At 47.0% G+C, this 24,129-nt stretch overlaps 1 protein-coding gene across 1 annotated transcript in view; it reads left to right on the plus strand.

Annotated features, from left to right (window-relative positions):
* ZNF827 (zinc finger protein 827) overlaps positions 1–24,129 on the plus strand; it is a 190,477-nt gene that overhangs the window by 142,380 nt on the left and 23,968 nt on the right. Inside the window, exon 9 of the mRNA XM_030887204.2 lies at positions 21,272–21,409. Within this exon, the coding sequence (XP_030743064.1) occupies positions 21,272–21,409 (138 nt within the window). The remainder of the gene's footprint in view (positions 1–21,271; positions 21,410–24,129) is intronic.

Consider the following 24,129-nt stretch of genomic DNA (forward strand, 5'->3'; position numbering starts at 1 on the left):
ATGTCAAAATAGATCCACCACTAAGCATTATGGATGCCCCCTATCAAGGTAGGAGAGCTTGACTCAGGAGGCTGAAAGCTAGTGTGTTTGCAAATATCTGCAAATCACTCCCATTGAACAAATACTGGTACACACACAATGTCTGAAGGGCTGGGAATATATAAATGCTAAGGGAGCTGCAATTTTTATAAGGCAATGGTCTCCATTCTGAAAGGGTCAAATTCTCTACTACCATTAGAGCTTCTATAAAAGAATCCTGTTCGTCAAGTGGATCTCTCCCCCCCCCCACTGCACATAGGCAATTATTTCCATTTTAACCTTGGGTAGAGGAAGTTGGACTAATAGTTAAATGTGCTTAGAATTATGCCTATTACTTTTTCTCTACCCTGTGAATTTTCTTATTGAAAGCTCAGTGAACTTCTTAATTTCAAGAATAAGAATCAGCTCATGCTCCTTGCCCCTAGTAATCACCAGGGCCACCACTCTCATTGAAAGCACACTGAGGACCTACCTGTCCATATCCCTGCAGAACCTATATGGTCACAGCCTCTGCGCTCGCAAAACCAGCAGCGCTGGACGCGTGCTTCTCAGCTGCGGGGGATGCAGGCCCTCAGGAAGCATCTGGTAAAGTCTCTCAAGACTCCCCGGCTTCATATCGATTCTAACTCAATGCAACCCTGTGGGACAGAGCAGAACTGCCTGGGTGCGTTTGCAAGGCTATAGCTCCTTACAGGAGTCAAAAGCCTCGTCTCTCTCCCAAAGAGTGTGGGGTAGTTACAAACAGCAGACCACTGTGCCACCAGGGCTCCTTGGGTAATGTCTGTTTTGCTTGCCATGATTGACAGTAGGTCCTACTGGCCTCAGGTAGCCTACCCTGTGCAGGACATCGCTCCACAGTAATAAACTTTGCCGGTGTTATAGCTATTATCTTGGGCCCTGGCTCATTGGGACTCCAGGCACAATGGAACACTGCTGCTTCATTCCATGATTGGCTAAGGCTCTGACCACTTTTGGAAGTCGATCACCAAGCCTTTCTTCCTAGTTTATCTTAGTCTGGAAGCTCTGCTGAAGCCTGCTCAGCATCCTAGCAGCTCACCAGCCTCCACTGACAGGCAGATGGTGGCTGCCCGTGAGGTACATTGGCTGGGAATCTAGCCTGAGTCTCCCAGGTAGAAGGCGAGACCCCTGTTATTAAACCAATGCGTCCAAATACAGACTTGATCTAATCCCACATTTCGATAGCACCAACGTTGGGAATCCCCACATTAGATGCTGGCAGGTACACATGGAAGGCATACTGCAAACTCAGGAATCAGATAGACAAACGGAACCATATTGCTCCCAATTGTGCACCAACATGGTCTTCTGAACAGTTTTCAACTTTCCAAGCTAGATTTTGCTTATTTAATAGCTCTGTAAACACTTGTACTTGTTTCATGATTAATACTTACGCAATTGTGGCACCATTTCAATGTAACCGTGGCTTGAAAAAGGAGTTTGTTCATGATTTATCATGGAAATCTTAAAAAGCAGGGGCTAGGAGGCATTATTGCTGTAGCATAGGGATCCTATCCCTTCTAGACCCACACAAAAAGAAAAAAATAAAACAGTGGCTGAGCTAAGACAAAGGTTTATTTCTATCTGTGGTCTCAGAGTATCGACAGCCCAGGGCTGATGCGGTGCCTCCAGCGTGTGGGAGCCCAGGTCCTCTGTCCTGTTCTGTCATTTCTTGTCATGCAACTTCAGGCCGTGGCTTCATCTTGCTGCTGTGGCTCCCACCATCACGTGCACAGTCCACCCAGCAGAAGGCTGCAAAGAAGTGGTGGGCATGGCCTCCCTTTTAAGGCCTTGGAACAGTTTTCCCACAGGAGGTTGAAACAGCTCCTGGAGGACACTGGAACCATCCAGCGGGTGTGGCAAAAGCAGATACTTATTCTTTATGCTGTGGAGCCCTGGTGGTGTAGTGGTTAGGAGTTGACCTGCAGTCCACATGGTTGGCTGTTCAAAACCACCAGCAGCGGTGCAGGAGAAAGACTGGGCTTCCTATTCCTGTAAGCAGTTAGTTTTGGAACTCCAAGGGGCTTCAGCATCGGCTCCCTGGCAGTGAGTGAGAGACTCTATACTGGGTTAATGGGTTACACTACAACAGTTCTTAATTACCAGCGTGCCTTGAGTTTGTCTTTGTTTTTGTTTCGTCTGAAAAGGGGATGATAAGCTAAATAAGCGTGACAACCTATGCCCTAGAGATTGCACAACTTTTTGTCTGGAATGTGGTCACCTGGGCCACACCTAGCGGTGGAAAGGTTACACGAAGCCAGTCGGCTGAATGCCCCACCAAGATGCAAAGGTCCCTTTCTCACAGTAGGGAAGAAAGCGGGCATGTTTGGAGGCTAGCTGGCCATCTCTGACTCAGACACCTTGTTTCGGGCTAATCTAAGGTCAGGAGGAATTCAAAGACTGCTTACTAATTCCAAATGGCCTTGGGTCAGGAGAGAGTTCATAGACTGACAGTGCCTACAAAGACCTGTTATTTTGTTCTGTTAGGTTAATTGTGAATCTTCACCTCAGAGCCAGTATCTTCTGGGGAACTGAACAGCAGGGTTGAACTCTTTGAGTGGCCACTTGCTAGTTGAGTCGATTTGGCAGCCGTACCTGGATCTCATCAACTGTAAATTGCTGGTGGCAATACGGCTTCGTGTCTGGGGTGGTGGTGAAGATGAAAGAAGTAATGAGTAAAAATCAAGCACTCAGACCATGTCTGGCACACAGAGCACGAGGAAGGGTCCTAAATGTTGATATTAGAGATTGATGAATCGGGCTGGCTGCTATCAACTGGTCCAAGCCTTAGTTTATTAAGCACATAAATGTCTGTTCCTTCTATTTAGTTTTAAAATCTCAATTGATATTTATTGAGTTGATCTATTTTTGAGATAGTCTCAGACTGTGAGATTTAATGTGACGTTAGAAAGAGTAGGCAAAGTTGGACGGAATGTAAGAGACAGTGATGGCCCGGATCCTGACGGTCTCACAGCCGCCTGTGCAAACAAGCCCGGAATTCAGTGTGATGCCTGATGGCTCTGGCAGCCTTGGCAGCTTCAAGGAGCCTCGTCCCACGTTGGTCTTACTTCTCAGCAGGTATCACACACACGTGGCTTGAGCCGATGAAGTTCTATTACACACACAATCTTTCTTTCTTTGCTCCTCAGCAAAGACATGCAAGAATCCAAAGTGGGGGGAAATGTATAGTTCAGGAGATTTAAAAGTACCAGGGGTTATCTGGCCTCTTCTAGCATTTCAGGTGCCAGTGTCTTACAGTATTTATCCTTTCCTGATATTCTTCCATTTTGCAAAACCAACAGGAGTCCTTTGTTTTTCTTAAAAACCTGTTAAGACCAGAGATGGCAGTCCAGGTCTGGGTCACCTTTTAGGACGTCCACCAAGCCAGCTTTTCTTGTCTTCCTGCTGCACTGTCATTAACGTGGGACTTGAGGGAGCCCCTGTGGCGAGTTGAGCTGTTGACAGCAAGGTCTGCCGTTTGAACCATAAATAGTTATCATCTAGGAAAACTCACAGGGGCAGTTCCATCTTGTCCTCTAGGGGTTGCTGTGTTAGTCGGGGTTGACTAGAGAAACAAATTCTTAGACGCTCTTTTGTATATAGGAAAGAGCTTTATATACAAGAGCAATTGAATATTGAGAAAACATCCCAGCTCAGTCCAGAGCAAGTGCATAAGTCCGATATTAGACATATCCCATATGCCAGATAACAATCTATAAATTACTCTTCAGACTCATGCAACACGTGCAATGACGCCAAATGCAGGAGCATCACAGGCCAGTGGGTGGAAAGTTGTGTGGATCCAGTGGCAGTGGAAGCATCTTAGCGCTGGCAGGGGTCTCCACTTGACTCCTCCAGCTCCAGGACCCTAGTGTAGCTCCATGTGTCTTCTCCACAGGAATGTCTCCCAGGGAGAGAGTGTATCTGGCCTCCAGCGAGCTATTTCTCTCATGGCGCCTCCAAATGAGGTCATCAAGCTGTGACCTGATTGACAGGCTAAACTCCACCCCTTCAACTTAATCTCAAATTGACAACAGATTAGGCAATTACCACAGCTGCTATGAGTCAGAATTGACTGGATGGCAGTGAGTTTGGGTTCTTTTTGGTTTGGGGGGGGTTCCTGGGCACTGCTTCCCTGGTATTCTGCCCCATTCATTCCAATAATCAACGTAACTGAAGATAAGGCTAGGATGTCGTTAAAGCTACAGCTCTGTGTTGTATATGTACTTCAAATTATGGAGCAACCCCTGTTGTTGGTCATATGGAGTGGTCACTAAACTACATGCACTGTTAGCTTATGTCTTACTTTTAACCAGTGTAAATACTTGTAAGCAGCTCATTATTCTACCTTTATCTGGAGTGATAGAAGTGCAAACCGTGAACCTCACTTCAGTGGGCGATTCTATTTTCTGTAGATTATAACGAACCTAATGCCAACATACAGTCAGAAAAGGCCCAACCAGAAACCAAACCCACTGCCAGTAAGTTGATTCCAACTCAGAACGACCCGAGAGGGGAGAGTAGCACGCCCCCTGTGGGTTTCCGAGACCACCGCTCCTTACAGGAGCAGATATTCTTTTGCCAAGGCAGCAGCGGGTGGGTTTGAACTGCTGGCCTTGTGATTGGCAGCACAGTGCATAACCCAGCCATACTCAATAGGCAAACTTTTGTTGTGATTTCCTTCCAAGTCCCTTTCTTCCTTGCAATAGACCTATTAGCAGGGTGATTGTACGTCTACTTAACTCTTCACTGCAGTGAGGGAGAATAATGGTGACTTATTACAGCAATTTGTGTTAGCCTCTCAACAGAAAACTATACAGGAAAACAATTCAGAGTCTCCTATACAAATGGTAAATCATTTAGGCTGGCTCGGGTCTGAGGGAGTGTGAGTTTAACAATGATACAGTGAGAATTTCCAGTAAGCCATTTTGATGTTTACCATAGAAGAGTCCGTTCCTTACAACCCGGCATATGATAGTATAAATCTTAAAAGTTATTCCAGGACTTTTAAGAATAAGAAACAAGCCCTGGAGTGCTAGTGCCTCCGGAAGGAGGATTCCATGTTTATTTCTCCTTCTTTTGGAAATAAATGTGTTTAGGAAATAGAAAGGCCGGGAAGGAGGATGACGTGCTTTTGCTGTACCATCAGACTCGCAAGGAGCACTATGAATACTCTCTCAGAAGTTCAGCAGACACACACACACACACACACACACACACACACACACTTTGGTCTTTAAACTTCGCGACCTTGTTCTTGGCTAATTTGAGGGAGGCCTAAGACTCACGTGAGTGGCCAGGTGAACAGTTGTAACTTGACCGGAAGATAATCCTCAGGCTATTATTATCTGAAAACAGCAGAGGGGGCGTTTCTAAAGGTCAACTCGGAGCTTTCTAAAATAGTTTTACCTACAGGCAAAGAGTTTATCTTTCGGGGCGAGGTCCGCACTGAGCTTTGTTCTGCGGAGTCTCTTTTCCCCAGCACAGGGGACTCCAATCTGACCTGGGCCAGATGCCTTTTCTTTCTGGAAAATTCTTCCAGACGGGCAGTTTTTGTGTTAGGGAGATTGGGCTGCACTGGGCTCCAGTGGTCATTCTCCCCTCAGGGGGATCTTTTGGTTCATAATTCCTACAAAGGTCACCTCCAAATTAAAAGATTGAGAATATTTATAAACCAGACTCACATGATGCCCCTAAGCTTGCCTCCAGCCTGGCACGACCCTTGAGAGGAAGCCCACAGTGCCTGTGCCTCGGGGCAGTGTCGGGTGTCTGTTGAGTCCCTGTGGAATGAGGATGGCATTAGTCACCTGTGACTGTGCAGAGGGGAAAACAGGGTCTCTTTGCTGACATTTGGTCGAGACCCTTGAAGCATAGTTAATTCTCAGGTATTTTATCGTATAACTGGCTCCCTATTCCCTGCACCGGTGTGAAGTTGGTAAAACCAACTCACTGCCAGTGATCAAGTCAGTTCCGACTCATAGCGATGCCACAGGACAGAACAGAAATGCCCCTGAGGGTTTCTGAGGCTGAAACTCTTTCCAAGACACTTGAATTGTGGTGCTGGCAAAGAATATTGAAAATACCGTGGTCTGTCAAAAGAACAAACCAGTCTTTCCAGAAAGAAGTGTAGCCAGAATGCTCCCGAAAGGCAAGGATGCTGAGACTTCCCCTCCCGTACTTTGGACATGTCGTCAGGAGAGACCAGTCCCCAGAGAAGGACATCCTGGTTGGTAAAGTAGAGGGACCGCGAAGAAGAGGAAGCCCCTTGACAAGATGGATGGACCCGGTGGCTGCAACAGTGGGCTCGAACATAGAGCGAGTGTGAGCAGGGAGCGGACTGGGCTGTTTCCTTCTTTTGGACACAGGGTCGCTGCGAGTCAGAACCAGCTGGACAAGAAGAACTTAACAAGAACTCTTGACAGGAGTAGAAAGCTCCGTCTTTCTCCAGTGGCGGCTGGTTTCGAATTGCTAAGGCCAGCAGCCCAATGTGCAACCCTACTAAGGGCACCTTTTGTTAAGACAGTAGATGAGATAAGGCCAAAGTTTCAAACTTGGTTAGAAATTCAGTTTGCCAAACAACAACAAAAAAGACATTCAGTTTGCCAATGACCCAAAGAAAGTCTCCCCCTCCTCCTTTTCCCCTGACTCCCCGTCTATGGTCCCTTCCCCATATCCCCCGCTTCATGGACATTGTTCCAGAGATGTTTTATGCACAGACAAGTGAAGGACATGTGAGTACAGGCCTCGTTTCACATTAGGCCCCTGGGATAGTACACACAGTTAACGCTCTTTAACTATAAGACTGGAAGGTTGAAAGTTCAAGTCCACACAAAGGTGCCTTGGAAGAAAGGCCTGGTGATCCACTTCCAAGAAACATCCCGTGAAAACCCTGTGCAGCACAGCTTTACTCTGACACGCATGGAGCCACTAGGAGTTGGGGGTCCACTCCATGACCATGGGCTTTGGTTCTTAAGCAGCTCTCGCTTAAAGCAGTAGAGAGACCCTTGTTGACAGCCAGGGATTAGAATGGGGGGATAAAGTAGCAGTTCCTTCTCTTCATGGTTCCAAATGGCCAAGGGTTTATTTAACCTGTGGCATCAGTTGGTTACGTCCTTGCCAACTGAGCAGGCTACAGAAGACAGAGGAGTGGCGAAGACACTGAAGCCCCAAGGAGTGGATCAGTGGAATTGCATTTGATCTAATTACTGGATTCCGCATACCATTTTATCTTAGTCAAGACACTGTCATTTAATTATTGGGGCCACGCACATAGACGTGAGCTCACAATCAACAACCGATTCCCTCGCATGTGCTTTTTACCGGCGACCAAGGTTTACTAGCGCACTGTCTCTAAATGAAACCTGTAGGGAATGAGAAGCCTTAGTTAAGACACCGTACTTTAGCTGGGCATAGATACCAGGAATTTAGAAAAATAACAGCTGCTTTCACCCCCCTTCTTGAAATCTCCCCTCTAGGCCACACCCAGCAACAGTAATCAAGTTGTGGGTCAATTCTGTCAGTAAGGGCACAGAAAGATCAGATGCCATGGGCATGCTTTCGAGAGCACCGCAGTAACGTGGCGGTATCTTTCATAAATAAATGCAACCAGAAAAGAGGATTTGGTCGGTCACGGCTCTAGTGGTTCCAGTGGTGTTTGGCAGCCATGGGTAGAGTTAGTTTAGTTGTCGCTGTCCGTTAATTTGATCTACCCTTCATTCTAGAAGAGGCTCAGGCGATATGCGCTCTGCCACTAACCAAAAGTTGGCAGGATGAGTCCCCCAGTGGCTCCACGGAAGAAAGGCCTGGTGATCTGCTTCAGTAAACATTCCAGCAAATAAACCCTCTCCTATTCTGTGGCACACACGGAGACTGTGAGTTCAAATCAGCTTAATGGCTCTCTCCAGGAGTTTTACCTATCATTGTCTCCTGTAAGTTTAGAGCGTGACCACATTTTCAGCCCAAGAGCCCGAAAGGACCCTGCAGGAAGAATTCATACATTCAAAAAGCAGCCATGCGGCATTGCAATCAAATTGTGGCAGCATGCCAGCTTGAGAGGCTCTGCGAGTTCCCGTGTTCATATGAAATGCAAGAGTCTTTGTTCATGCAACAGCCAAGTCGCAAAGGCGCACATGCCAAAGTCAGAAAGTAGCAGAAAACACGATTCTCATGGTGACATCTGTTCTCTACTAGGGAGCATGTTCCGCCATACCATGGGCAGTTTGAAGACTGATTAGGTATGCATAGCCTTTGGAATACAGTGTGATTGTGAACCTGAACTTCAGTCTTTGGGGGAGGGGAGGTGGAGCGAGTAGGTGAAAAGACCACTAAACTGAAGACTCTTCCTGGGCTGGATTTCACCCTATCACTTGAGCTCACCAATTAGTTCCCCAAACCTCCCTCACTCTCACCCTCCCGCACTGCCACCAAGCCTATCCCTATTCATCTAGGACTGAGTAGACCTGCCCCTGTGAGCCCCCAAGAATGTAACTCTTTATGGGAGTAGGAAGCTTCACTTTTCTCCCCAGGGGTAGCTGGCTTTCACCCAATGACATTGCAGTTAGCAGCCCAACACGTAACCCCTACACCACCAGGGCGCCCATCTCAGGTTCCCTATTCACTGGATTCCTTTTTCTTAGTTCCCGCAACATGGAATGAAATGATCATGGGATTTTTCCATGAACTTCGTGAAGCCCCCTTGTACATGCATGCAATGTATAATAATGCTGGGTAACTAGCAGATTTTGCATTTCCACTGATGGAGTAATAGCAAGCCCCCAACAAAACCCCTTGCTGTCCAGTCGATTCTAACCCATAGCGACGCAGAGGACAGAGCAGTGTGGAATTGCTCCCTGGGATTCCCAAGGCTGCAGTCCTTCTGGAAGCGGAGTACCTCCAGTTCCTCCCACAGAGCAGCTGCTTGGTCTGGACTGCTCACCTTCCCTTCTGCAGTCCGGCGCTTACTCACTGTGCTAAGAGGACGCCTTATGGAGTGGAGTCTCCATTATTTCCAAAAATTTCACTTGGTTATCTATAGTTTGATTTGTAGCCAGAACCCTTCATGACTCACCCCACCCCCCGTCCTTAATATCTTTGATTACCTTTTACATTTGAAACACTAGATGGAAAGAAGCCGCATTTCCATCTGCATTTGCTACTGTGAAGTTGTATCAGGGAGTGTTAGCTGTCACTTCAGACGATCCCTAGGGTTAGAGAGCTTTCACATTTCTGACCCGTGAGCTGAACATTCCATCCCTCACTCTTCCCATCTTAAATGATTCACTAGCAGCGGCTTGGGTTTTGTTGTTGTTGTTGTTTTTCATTCACGTATATGAAGAGAGACCTGATAATGTCCAAACGTTCACACCCAAGTGCAATTTCCCTGTGTTTGGAGGGGGATGAAATTTGCATCAGCCCTCCCACACTCTAACTGCATTCCCTTCTTCCACATGCACATCTGTGTCCAGAGTGGGACTGGGATCCGAGGCCAGGAAATGCACTGGCGCTTGCAGCTATGAAAGAGGGAAAGCGCTCATGGCCTTGGCCGTTTAGTACCGTGTACCACCTGAGTCCATCAGCCTAGAACGTACTGTGGTGGTGGGGGGGGTTGTGTGTTGCGGGGGAGGTACACTGGGGGGGAGGGGTCCTGCTTCCAGAGATTAAAGGTCCTTCATCAAGATGGGTGGCTCATGGACAGGGACACACCTAGAATTGTGCACAGGCTAAGGGAAGATCTAGAGTGTTGCACACTCGTCCTAATTTTAAGCCTGGCTCTGCCCCATCCTTACCAACCATGTGACAGCGGGCAGCTTCCTGAAACCTTCTGTACTTGCCATTTCTTTCATCCATAAAATCAAGATAATAGTGGGGTCAACCTCAACGCGCTGCTGTGAGGATTAAAATCAATTAGATATGTAAAATGGTTAACCTTGGCTCGATGCCTAGAACAGAGTAAGTGCTGACTCCGTCTCAGCGTCCGAATGTTCTTGGGGAAAATGGAATGAAAAGAGAATGGACCGCCTCCATGAACTTTTTGAAGCCCTCTTGTATAATTCCTCTCTGACAACTCCAAAGCCAACCCATTGCCATCAAGTTGACTACCGACCCGAGAGGAGCCCTGGTGGCGTAATGGGTTACACACTGGGCTGCTGACCCAAAGAACAGCAATTCAAAGCACCCAGCCACTCTGCGGGAGAAAGATGGTGCCTTGTACAGAGTTATAACCTTGGAAACCCTCGGGGCAGTTCTACCCCCTGACAGATGATAACTCTCGTGTTAGCCTCATCTAAATATGCTGTTTTCCCTCCCATGAAAGAAAGCATACAGACCGGTTGCTGTTGAGTTGATTCCAACGTCAAGCGTCTGCATCTGTGCCAATGTGCGCCCTAGGATTTTCAATGAGTGGTCTGCCAGAGAGGAGCCCTGGTAGCTCAGTGGGTTACAAGTTGATGACCACAAAGTCAGCAGTTCAGACCCACTAGCCGGTCCTCAGGAGAAAGGTGTACCTCTCAACTCCCGTAAAGAGTTAGTCTCACAGGGCAGTTCTACCCTGTTCTACAGGTCCCGATCAGTTCGGTTCAGTGAGCGCCGGAAATAGATTGCTAAGCTTTTCTTTGAAGGTGCCTGGAGGTGTATCTGAAGTGTCCACCTTGTGGTGCACGATCAAGTGCTCCATCAGCTACAAGGAACACTACATTTTGATAGGTAGCATTACGTTTTCTATTTTAACAGGATCACCAGGTGATGAGAGTCAGGGTGCTTGCCTGGGAATCTTGTAGCCATGTGGATTCTGATTCAGTGTACCTGGGGTGGGGATGCAAATTATCAACATGGGCTCCAACCTGTATAAAATATAGAAACTCTGATTTATCAAATACGTAGTATTTCTGAGTCAAAGAGAACAATTTTTAGGATCAGCGCTGCCTTAAAGATGTTAAGTTTGCCACCAACTAATATCACTTTTATAATGTGCCGAAATCCAAGGTCAGAGGAAAGGCAAAACAGCTGGTTCTATTTTGTATGAATACAGAATTTAATAGGTTAAGAGCAGAGCGAGAGAGGGAGACTGAACATTGGAGACTGGATGTGGTCACACAAGAATATTGCAGTGCCTGGGAGCTGATAAGGGCTTTAAAGAAATTTAGAATCTTTAAAGGAACGGGTGATATGATCAAGGCTTGTCCATAGAGAACGAGGCCAAGAATAATTGAGAATACCAGTGGATTCCAGTCTGAGTGCAAAAAACCGCAGACTCCCTCGGGGCTTATTACTTGAATAATAGTTGGCCTCGGCTGTGACTTGAATTAAAGAAGGAGATATGAAATATTGTTCAAATACTCCTTAGGTGTGATGCATAGCCCATTGGACAATTTTAGGAGTCACTGAACATTTAAACTTTTAGTATTTTAGAATGTCCAGACTTTTCTATTTCAGAGTGCTTTTTAAGAAAGGTCAAAATCTTAAGACAGGGTGGTCTGTTTTTTAGTTTATTGATTCCTTCACTTATTGGTTAAATATATATTAGACAATGGATTGTTATGACAGCTGTAAGAGCCCCCAATAAAATGATCTTTCAATTAAAAGTTATCTACATCTTATAGATATAAAATATATTATATTATATTATATATATTACACACCTAGTTCAACAAGCCAGAGAAAATAGAGGTAATTACCCTAACCCTATAACGCTGAGTGCAACGTTTTTGTAACATTTAATTAAATGTATATATTCATATGTATATATAGATAACTATGAAAGTAAAGAATAAAAACAAATTTTTTCCCTGAAATTAAAAATTCAGGCGTTATAGGGCTGTCCATGAATGAGAATGTTTTTCCTTGCGATATCTGTTGATGTGCCCATATCAACAATTCCTTAGCAATTGAAAGATTCACCATACACTTAGACAGTTTTAGAGTGCTTCCTGTTAGCTTTCTTTACTGAGAAAGGCTGGAAAGACTGTCGTTACAGGGTTTCGTTCTGGGACAGTGAAAAACAAGCCGACAGGCCCCTGCCTCCGAGTCTGTCTCATAGAGGTTACGTGAGACAGTGTAGGGCTGCCCTGTGAGTTTCCAAGGCTAGCTCTTTATGGGAGTGGAAGGCCCGTCTTTCTCCTGAGGAGTGGCGGGTGACTTTGAACTGCAAACCCAGCAGGTCGCAGCCCAATGCATGACCACTCTGCCACCAGGGCTCCTTGTGAAAACTGGCCTAAAAAGAGATTTTAATTAAAATGATCATAATTAATGCTCAGATTTTGACTCGGAAGAAGTACATCAGCTGTAGAGACCCACGAAGAGGCCAGAGAGAGAGAAGTAAGCTGAGAGACAAGACAAAAGCTCATGCCTCCTCCTTTACTTCTCCATCTGAGCCCCCCAGTGAACTTTGGGGGTTCCCTCGCCAGGTTGCCTTTACATTTCTGTACTCATTGATGCTGTTTCTTTATGGTTGATGAATACGGATCATTGCAAGTGGAATAAATTGTCTCTGGTGAACTGAATTAGAACCTGAGACTGTCTTTGATCCGGCAGCATACAGTCACGGATGGTTGAAAATATGGGCTCTGAGAGGCTTCCGCTTCAGATAGGGTGGCACTTACTACCCATGTGACTTCAAGTTTATTGTTATCCTCTCTGAGCCTGGGTTTACTTTTCTTTTTTTAATGAAAATTGTAACAATATTATCTGTTGCCTAGTACCTGGCCAACCTTCCATAAAGGTAAGCTATTGTTTTAATTATACATTCGTTCCTTAATAGACTTTAAACAAACTCTGATACGGATTTTCTTAATGAAGATGAACTGCCCAAACCAGGAGCAACTTCTTGTCCACTGAGTTTTTATCTGTTAGAAGTATGTTCAGCTGTAACTACATCGCCTTAACCAGAGGCGGCTAAGTGTGTCTCATGCAATCGGAATTGAGAAGTAGACAGAATGGGGCCAGCACCCCTGCTTGAGGAAGACACCCAGCACCCAGCACCCTGACAGCCCAGCTTTCGTCTTCAAGTGGGAAAGAAGGCTGCCCACGGAGGAAGCACTCAGGGTGAAATGTAAAAAAAGCCTTCTGTTTAGTTTAGTGTGGCTGAGTGGGTCAGAGAATTGGTCCTGGGAACTTCCACTTATAGGTCCTTGGCCCAACCTGTGTCTTGGCCGGCCAGCCCCTCACTGCCACAGAAGCAGGAAGGCACGTGTTTTAACAGGACACGGTGCCACCCTGATGGCTACTGAGTCAGCAGTCAGCAGTGTCTGTCGCCATGCCACAACAGTGCCACCACTCCCAGGCCTGGTGGTTTTCTAGCAAACATCTCTATAGGTCCTTCACCTGGGGCTATTGGAGGGAATTTGCTACCATCATCCTGCTGCCATTCAAAGAGTGAGGGTCACAGGGGACACTAGCAAGATAATAAATAGCCCAAGATCCTTACACCTGTCTCCTCCATCAGTATCAGTTGTCTTCCGTGTTGTAGCTCGAACGCCTTGGGCATTTAGCCCAGCAGTCGTGATCTTGGCACTGTGACTGCCTTACCCCTTTGGTTAGTAGGCATTTATAGAGGACCCACCGATCCTAGAACTTTAAGTAGGAGGGAAATGCGGACACAACATACAGTCAGTCGATGGTGACTCTTGATGACCCTAGACACAACAGAACAAAATAGCACCCGGCCCCACACCCTCAAAATTGTTGTGTTTGAGCCCATTGTGGCACCACCATGTCAGTCTGTCTTGTCGAGGGCCTTCCTCGTTTTGCTTCCCCTCCACTCACCACCAGAGTTCAAATGCAGCCCTGTTCTTGGGTCTTCCTTATCCAGTGTCCAACTTTCACCTACTTACGAGGCCGTTGAAAATATCACTTGAGTCAGGTGCACTTTAGTCCGCAAAGTCACCAACCTCCTTGCTTTTCAACACTTTAAAGAGGCCTCGTAGAGCAGATCTACCTGATGCAATGCATCTTTGGATCTCTTGTCTGCTGCTTCTGTGAGCATTGATTGTGGATCCAAGCAAGACAAAATCCTCGCCAGCTTCAATCGTCTCTCTGTTTATCATGATGTTACCTATTGGTCCAGTTATGCAGAGTTTGACCTTCTGTACACTGAGTTGTAATCCATACTGAAGGTTTCAATCTTCTGGCACACCCCCCAAACTCCAAACTCACTGCTGGGGAAGGTGTCTGTCAGGGTGGTGACCTCTCAAGTTGCGCTGACGTGCCTCTGAGAAGGAAAAGAGGGAATGGGGTACAAGAGCTGCAAGCACTCGGGGGAAGAGATTTGTAGTTGTTCGTTGCCCCTCGAGTTGGTCCCCCCTACTCAAGGTGAGCCCTGTGGGCCAAGCGGAACTGCTCCGTAGGGTTTTCCATGCCGTTGCCTCCGTTCTGAGGCACCTGTGGGTGAGTTTGAACCAGCAACTCTTTGGCTGGTAGTCAAATGCTTGACTGCTTGCTCCAACCGGGAATATTGAGAGACTAGCTATTTCATCCCTCAATATCAGGCACCACGGGAGAAAGATGACGCTTTCCACTCCTGTGAAGAGTTACAGTCTAGGAAACCCATAGGGGCCGAGCTACCCTGTCCTATAAGGTCACTCAGCCAGGAACCTACTTGATGGCAATGAGTTGGAGTTTTTGTTTTGTTTTGCACTTTGGAGTCACACACCACAGCTGGCTCCTCACCTTTACAGGGAGCCCTTGGAAGGCACGAGCTTGCTTTAAGCGGAGTCGCTGCGAACCTCTCAAAACTGATGACCAGAGCCAGTAGGGACCAGGCTCTCCGCAGAGAATCACATGCCCTGCCTGGAAAGAACGGGAAGGGACCTAAGAGACTCTATTCTCTCCCGGAGTACAGACTCCCAGAGCAGAGGAGTTCCGAATCCCAGAGGAGTTATGCCCGAATCTTTCCAGGCTTGATGGTGAAAGAAATGATCAAAACACCATATGTCATAAGGTAAAACCCGAACAGCCCAAGAGCAGTGAAACAGATTTAATAGATTTGGACAATTGTTTACACATGGAGGTCATGCTTTGGCGACATGCTTGCTTACTGCTGGAACCAAACAAGCCGTCTCCCCCAGCATTTCTCTTGCCAAAGTCAGGTTGGAAAGATGGCTCGTGAGAGGCTTGTTTTGGCAGGAAGATGCAGCTTCTCATACTGCAAAATGCACTGGATCTGAGTTGAATCATACACCCGTCCGAAGCTCAGTGGTGTTAAAATGGAAAAGCAGCGAGCTGAAGCCCTTCCCTCTGTCCCCTTGCTCTCTGAGTCCTGTGTTCCAAAGGGCCCCCCGGGTGGCAAGAACAAGTCCACTATTTCCCATTTGCTCTTTCTCTTGCTGCCTCTTTGTTCTAATTTTCAACATCCTGTAGTTTCTGATTTAACCTGTGATAGGAATATTCTAGAGTGGCATCTTCAAAAAGGGGTGGCATTGAAATGCCGATGCCGGTGAACTTCGGCTAAATCTGAACATGGCCACAACCATGAAACTCAGAACCAAACAAGAGGAAAAGGAAAATCGCATCCCTGTGTGTTGGACTCTTGGGCATCCATTTGAGAGGAGCTTGGATGAGATCCCAAGTCTGGTCTCTGCGCTGCAAGAATCAGTTGGCAGGTGACCTGGTGCTATGACTTCAGGTCTCTGGTCCCGTTTCCATGTGTGAACGCTCCTACCACCCATTCCCGTGGTGCCGTTTCTGAGCATCGCAGCCCTAAAGAGGCATCGAGAGCATGTCTTCCCGGGAGCAGACAGCCTCATCTGTCTCCCTTGGAGTAGCAGGTAGGTGTGAACCATCCACCTTGCAATTAGTGACCCAGCACTTACCCCACCTCACCACCAGGGGCTCCTTCTATATGTAAAAGGAAGAGAACATTAAATAAGACAATCTTTGAAATTCCTTCCTGAACTCAGTTTTGGGACTTGCTGTGAAAGCCTTGATTCTGGTCCTCAGCCCTGTGTGAGCTAGCTGTCAGGTGGGGGGGAAGGGGGGGCTCGAGAGGCCCTGAGGGTTTTGCGATGGTTGCATTCTTATGTAGGAGTGGGCTTTGACGATACTTGTGGGCCTCAAAAAGTTTGTGGGGAAAATGGGATGAAGAGATAATGGAGGGATTTTTCTTTCTTTCTGTGATCCTTTTGAAGCACCCTCGTGCTGGAGGCCTCTCTGCCTGATGTAGTGTTCTGTCGAGTCCAGCAGAGATCCTTCCCAACTTGCTTTGCTTCTTTCATGGAAAGTCTTGGGAAAACCACTAAAGGATGCCATCGTCCCAGGACTGGTGTGGGACATGAGACTTGCCTCTGTGGGTCACTAGCTCCTCAGCGGCGGCGTTTGCTAGATTGAGGGTTCGCCAGTAGGACAGCATCATGCTGGATGAGGAGCCTCCATGTGCAAGAAGGTGAGACCCAAACTGGGTGACTGCTAAAATGACAAGCTGATCTGTATTGGAAGAAGGAAAGCCAGCGTGCTCCTTAGAGGCAAGGATGGCAAGACTTCATCTTACATGCTTTGGACATACTGTCACGAGAGACCAGTCGCTGGAGAAGGACACCATGCTGCGTAGAGTGGACATTGCAGCAAAGAAGAGAACGGTCTAAGATGAGATGGATTGTCACCGTGGCTGCCGCAGTGGGGTCAGGCATAGGAATAATTGTGAGGATGGCGCAGGAACATGTTTAGTTCTGTTGTGCACAGGGTCACTATGGGTCGGAGCAGACTCTGGCACCTAACAACGACAGCCACCAGACGGGACGCCTTTTAATGGACCATCGACCTTAACTAAAGCCATTTCCGCACCTCAGCCTTGTCCATCTCCAATAGGAGCCTTTGGTTCAGTTATTCATTTATGCAATAAATCCATAGTAAGTACCTATGGTACAAGAGACGCTGTGCTGATGCTGAACATAAACAAATACACGCTGCAGGACTGCTTCCTCCCATTTTAATTGGGAAAGGAGATGAAGGAGTCTCTGTGTTCAGCGCTGCTCCTTGTTAGAGCAAGCTGGGTGCTTCACAGACAAAGATAGCTCGGAGGTAAACAAATAATATATGGTGGTATTCATCAAGGTATTGGGACCGAGAAGGGTCCATCCTCCTAGAGGAATTGGGGAACTGAAGGTGGGTCTTGAAAATGAGTTTGTTTGCCATGCAAAAGCAAGCACTGGATGGGTCGTAGCTTCGGGCGGCTTCATGGGCAATTCCAATGCTTTGGCAGCGTCAAAAGGAATTGCTTTGCCAGAAAAGATGAGTAGCTCACTCTGCCCCACCCTTGGGTGGTGGGCGGCGAAGGGGCTCTGAGGATGGAACCGGATTGTGCAGGTACTCTGCCGCGGGAAGGAATTCCAGCCTGGGGAGCCGGTGGAGGCCACGAGAGACTTGTACCTGGCAAAGACCTTTCTGCTTGCTTCTTGTGAGGAGGGAGATCAGGGCGGAGAGAAGCTGCCAGCAGAGAGGCTATGGGGATGTTTGTTTGTTTTTTTGCATCAGTGCTGGTGAGGATGATTCATTGAAGGATCAGAAGTGGAAATTCCAGAAAGAACTGAGGTCCAACCAACAGCTTCTGGTGTGGGGGCTGGGTGGCTGAAAGACAGCCAGGGGAGAACGTGGAGAGAAAAATGTGAGGTTCCTAACTTGGCCTCTGAGTAACACCACCATCGGCAGAAAATGTGGAAGAAAGAGTCAGTTTATGGCACCAGAAAATAGGGCATCTATCTGCCCAGCTTCGTTTCAGCCCCACAATTGCAGCAGCCCTTGCATACATGCAGGTTGAGAGGAGCTGGTCCCTGGACGAGGGGTGGGGAGGCCTCCTGCTCAGGGATATGGCTGCCGGGAACCGGGTACCCTCATCGGAACTATTGGCTGCAGCGTAATCTGAATCATTGTTTAGTTTTCTGAAACCAGCGCAGGCACTCTGGGCACTCTCAGCTGCATGACTAACCCTTGAGAGAATCAGTATGGGACTTCTTTACATTTAATTGCTTCTACTTGTTTGGTGTGTGACCCAATTCATTCATTCTTGTTGAGAACCTGTGGGAAGACCCTGTCCCCTCTTGACCAAATGTACTTATTACTGCCATCCTTCTTTGAAGCACTCTTGATTAGGCACTGCAAACGGGCAACTGAAACCCCCTCTTGTATTTCTGCGTGGCTGAAATGCCCCCTGTTTGGGCTCCAGGACGGCCATCCAGGAGTGATTCTTGTCCTCAGAAGTTCAGCTGGCACCGTCCCTGCCTCCACAACTTCACCCCTACCTCTTTAGAGGTTTTTGGTCACACGCCCCTACTTCAGTAAGTTTACTTTAGTCAGTTCTTTTACCCAGAGACCCAAAAAGCAATGCTTTAACAAACATGGCTAAATCAATAAACGTGCTTTATCAGGGCTGGAATGGCTGGCAGATGTCTCAGAGCAAATATTGTCACAATTGTGCCACAGTTTTCTCCACCTCACTGCTGCGGGTACATGAGCAATGTTTCTAATGTGGTTAGCAAGTCTCCATTCAGACCAAAGGATCCAGCTGGTTCTCCCATATGAGGAGACTTCATCATTTTCATGGAAAACTGGAATGGCAAGACAATGGGATTTTGCCCCCTGGTGAAGGCCACTCATTCAGGTGGAAGCCTAATGGTGTGTTTGAACCTCATTGGGTGGGCTGAGCACTTCCATCCAGTTGAATTTTTTTTTTCCAGGACTTTGCTGATCATTGTGATCAGCTCCCTCTTTGTCCCCCCACTTTGCCCTTACCCTCATGGTATCTGTACTCCCATTACTGTTCCTGAGGGGTGTATCTGTCCTGGATTCCGCGTGTCAGGTGCTCTTATCTGTACCAGTGTACATGCTCCAGTCTAGCTGGATTTGTAAGGTAGAATTGGGGTCATGATAGTGGAAGGGAGGAAGCATTAAAGAAGCATTAAAGAACTAGAGGAATGTTGTGTGTTTTGTTGGTGCTTTACTGCACCAGGCTAGGTCGTGCCTTCCTTGTGACCCTTCTGTGAGGGGATGTCCAATTGTGTATAATTTTCGGGATTCCTCGGGACTTCATTTCTTTGCTCCCCTTTCTACTCTGTTGCTCTCCCTTCATGTTTTACCCAGGTGTGGTGGGGTCAGATCGGGCATAAATTGCTGCACTGTATCTCCAGTGTGGTCCCCTGTAGTGCTATGGGCCAGTGAGGCGACGCCATGTCTTATGGTGGGGCCCTATGTTCTTTTCTGTGCGTTGGCTGCTCTGAGCAGGAATATCATCCTCGGGCATTGGTGAGGCAGGAGGCATTCCACTCTCTGTAAGAGAGATCTTGAAATCCTCTTTTTGATGATGAATCAGACAATATTGCTCTTGGATTTGATATTTCCATCATAGCAGACCATAGGATTTCCTGAATCAGAATGGTCAGTACCAGTCCATTTCAGCTCACTAATGCCTACGATGTTGATCTTTTTGTGTTCTTCATTTTTGAAGACTTCCAAATTTCCTAGGTTTATATTTCATACATTTCATGTAACAGTTACTAATTGATCTTTTCAGCTGTTTCTTCTCATTTTGGATCGTGCCCCATCAGCAAATGAAAGCCCCAGAAACTTTGCTCCACCCAAACCATGAAGGCAGCTCTTTCCCACTTGTATTTTAAGGGCCTTCCAACCTGAGGGGCTCGTGTATCTGACCACGATCCACCGTTCTTTGTACGATTTTCAATGGTTAACCGGTCAGAAGTTAGCAATCTATGTCTTCTTTGTAGTCTTGCATATCCACTTGGTCTGGAATCTCACTATTTTCCCAAATATGGTGAGACCTTTGGGGAAATTCTCATTGTGCGTTGTTGCATTTGGGACATTCAGGCGGAGCAGTATGCAGTGGGCTTCACGAGTCTGCATTGCAGAAGTTCAGGGTCAGTGACCCTGCTGGTATTGCAACTGCCAGCATCACAGCAACACACAAGCCACCCAGATGGCAGACTCACAGACAAGTCTCTGTCTTCTGGCAGTTTCCGGCTTGTAGATGCATCATGATTCCTATCGTTGACTCCATCTTCGCGAGGTCCTCTGACCGCTATCTGTGTGTCTTCTTCCCATTCATAAAGGCACCCCTCATTGACTTCAGATCCGGTGGTCCTCTCACAGCTGTGTGTCTAATTCACATTCATAAAGGTACCTCTCATTGACTTCAGATCCGCCTTCTCCAGTATCCTCATGTTGCCTTAACAAGCAACGTCTTCCGGTGTCCAAGCAAACCTCTCTCAACAACCTCCAGTTTTCAACGTTCCTTTTCAACAGTAGCAGGTCTTGGGATTTGAATCTTCAAAGCTTTATGGGGAGGGACACAAAGGAATCCATACTGTGCTTTTCCCTCTTCTTGGCACTCTCTGTCTCCTGTGTACACTGTGGTAGACAGCGTATCTGTCTGATCTATTACACTTCGGTGAGAAAGAAAATTGATGGTAATCCTATGGATGATAATGAGAAAATAGAAACCTTTTCACTTGACAAGAGTATGTATTGATTCCCACGTATTTTATTCACGAATGTGAATTATGTCCAGTTCACTTGTGGCGTTCACTGTGATCCCAGATATGGCAAGACCTTCGGGGGAATTCTAGGAGTGCCCTTTGAATTTGGGGTTTTTCTCTGGTGCAGTACACAGTGGGCTTCACTGAGCTGGCTTGAACCGAAGTTCCTCACTAAGCATTTTGCACCCTGGGAAACATAGGGCAAAGCTTTTCTTCACCAAGGGTCCCCACTGCCACTGATTTGATTGAGACCCACAGTGACCCTCTAGGGGTTTCTAAGACGATGACTCTGTACTGTAGTAGGAAGCCTCACCTTTCTCCCACAGAGTGGCTGGTGAGTTTTAAGCCACCAACCTTTCTGTTACCACCCCAACACCTAACCGAGGTTCCTTTCACAAATTGAGTGGAAGTATATTTCATTTCCTTTGATGACTATAACCATTTATTCCCATCAGATCCTAAATTCACTGAAATCATCAACTGGGCAGAACCTATACTTGGGGAACCTTAACAAGCAAGTTTAGCCATTCACTCCATTGAGCACCGTGCTGAAGACTTGACGAAACGTTCATAAATGGCCTCCTTAGAGTCAGGAAATGCACCTCACACCAGAGCTAACGGGGACTTATTTGTAGGACTGCTTACTAGCCACATCTTCAGAAAGATGTCCTGAGGTTTCGCTTAATGACATTTGTTGAGTCCGCCTTGCTTACTCCTCGTGATGTTGTGTGCTTTTGGCCCAGAAACAGAAAAGATAGCACTGGAGGCAGGAAACGGATTACCATCCTGGAAGTTCAATGACCAGCTTTTCCCCTGTGATGTGTGTGGGAAAGTGTTTGGCCGACAGCAGACATTGTCTCGACACCTCTCGCTGCACACAGGTGAGTTGGGTCCTCGGCAGCTCTGCCTGCCCCTCCAGGGGTCACCTACTCATCTGCTATCAAGTAGTAAGAGAATTTTAACAGGGAGAGATGGAAACTTTTCCCTCTAACTTACGTAGGCGCGTTCGCCTGGCATGTATAAATAAGTCCCTGGAAAGGCTTTTTTATCTGTAGTGAATGGATTCATTGAGTTCCAAGTAGAGCCGATGAGAAAAGATGTGTGTTAAGATATCTTCCAGTTAAAACATTGGTGTGTATACAGTCCTCTCTCACTAGAGATAGATGTTTGCTCCAGACTGAACCATGAAACGGTCTCTTGTTCCTTCCTGTCTAGAGCGCTAAGCAATTTGCTGTTCTCATCTTGATTGGTGCAGAGGGGAGGGCTCCAGCACACCCCACTGGCTTTATCTGATCCCTGTGGGTGCGAGCAGGGAGGGGAGAGAGCACTGGGCCAGGGACACAATTACCGCCTTTCTCTGTGAGAGCAGAGAAATAGGTTTGATTCTGAGTGTTGGGGAGGGAAAGGCAACCAAGTTTTAAAAGGAGAAAGACAGTCCCATACTAAAACAGAACGCACTGCCTCGACTCGCTGCTGACTCGTGACGGTGACGCTCTCGGACAGGGTGGAACTGCCCCAGAGGGTGTCTGAGGTTGTAACTCTTTATGGGAATAGTAAGCCCCATCTTTCTCCCAAGGAGCGGCTGGTGATTTCAAACTGCTGGCTTTATGGTTTGCAGCCCAACACATAACCACTATACCACCAGGGCTCTAGCAGGGCAAACTTGACTACCAGGCCCAAAGGTTGGCAGTTTGAATCTACCCAGAAACACCTTGGGAGACAGGCCAGGCAGTCTGCTTCTAAGAGGTCACTGCCTTGAAAGCCCATTGAGCAGTTCTACTCCGTAAATATGGGATCACCACGTTGGAGTCAATCCAACGGCAGCTACCGCTGACCACAAAGGGGGGGGTCCTAAGTATAGACGGACCTCCTTTCACTGCTCTTGACTCCGTGGTGCCTCACTGATGCTGCATCTGTATTACAAGCTGAAGGTTTGTGGGGACCCTGCTGGGAGCAAATCATAGCGGGACCATTTTTCTGACCCTAAGTGCTCATTGCACATCCATGTGTCACCTGTTGATTCTTCTCACAGTGTTGCACACGTTTCCATACTGCTCAGTGCTCTTAGCAGACAGCCATACAGCATACACAACATATTTTCTAGGTGGAAAACCAAAAAGATGTGTATGACTTCCTGTATGGCAATATTCGCTTTATTGCCATGATTGGAAGCTGCAGTTCTCCAAGGGATGCCCGGGGTACCTTAATCAGGGCACGTGAAGGATGTGGGGGCAAGAAAAATAGATAAAAACAATATTAAGCATAAAGCAAGATGGGAATAATCAAAATAAAATATTCCAAGTTGTAAATGGATCTCTCCATAATCAGACCAAAGTGCCGTGGTGGTGTTAAGGGGGGTGGCGGGGCACGGTGCACAAGACTCAAAACTCAAAATTGCAAATATCTGGAAGGAAGGAAGGGCCAGGAGACCACTTCATGGCTAAATCTGGAGCAAACATCTACCTCTCATCAGAGGGATTGGACGCCCTGGATGTTTTCATTAGAAGTTATGACAGATGAAAAGAAAGGAATTTAGCATGCGTCTTAGGGAATTAGTGAAGGACTAGCAAGAGAATCTAGGAAGAAGGAAGGCCATCCACAGACAATTGCCTTTAAGCATGATTGGGAGTGCAAAAGGAAGCAATACAACATTCAAATTAGGAACCAGGAAGAAAACCTCCTCCTCGAGATACCATGGAACCAAACCAAACCCTTTCCAACTCAGAGCAACCTTCCAGGACACAGTAGACCTGCCCCCAGGGCTCCCAGGCTGTCCCGTTGATGGAAGTAATCTGCCATACCAGCAGTCCTCCCATTGAGAAACAGGCGGGTTCAAACCTTTTGTTTAGCCACTGAGCTAACTGCCTCAAGAGAATAGGGATAACTCTATGTTGTTGTTGTTGTTTTAAGGGCAATATTATGTGCTTTATACCACCTTGGAGTGTTAAAAACCAACTGTGTCACCATGGAGTCCGTGTGGATTCCAGGTGACCCCATTGGTGGCAGAGTGGAACTGGCTGATTTCATAGCTGATGTTTCCGTAGTAGATTGACAGGCCTTTTTTCTGAGTCACCTCGGGGTACTTAGGACTTCCAGCATTTTTGTTAGCTGTTGAGCACTTGACCCAATTGCACGGCCCAGGGACTCTTCAGTCATTCATCCAGGTGCCCAAATGCTTGATAACATGCTGTTTTGTCTGTACTAAGGGTTTCTCTCCTTGGCCTGTCAAATTGGAGCCCCTAGCCCTTCAGACCTTGGGACCCACCACCTGTATTCAGAATGATACCAGGTAGTTTCCTGGAGGGAACCTTTTTTTTAATGCATCATTCATGATAGCCCTGTGAAGTAGATGAGACAGGCATTTCCGTACACCCACCCACACAATACAACCTTAATAAATAAGGACAGACAAGAGGGTTGTTTTTATTTTCTTTCTTCTTCTGCCCTGTGTCTGTGCATCGAAAGCAAAGCCCGTTCCTCTTAACTGTAATTTGCTTGATTAATCAAATGAATTCAGAATAGTACTCTGGAAATGGTCCTGCAGCATTCATCAGTGTTATGAGAAGGGTTTCCAATAAGAAATTAATTGGAATTTTTTTTT

This window comes from Echinops telfairi, unplaced genomic scaffold (assembly GCF_000313985.2).
Source record: "Echinops telfairi isolate 266 unplaced genomic scaffold, ASM31398v2 ScPeMD7_5868;HRSCAF=6743_1, whole genome shotgun sequence".
Taxonomy (NCBI): domain Eukaryota; kingdom Metazoa; phylum Chordata; class Mammalia; order Afrosoricida; family Tenrecidae; genus Echinops; species Echinops telfairi.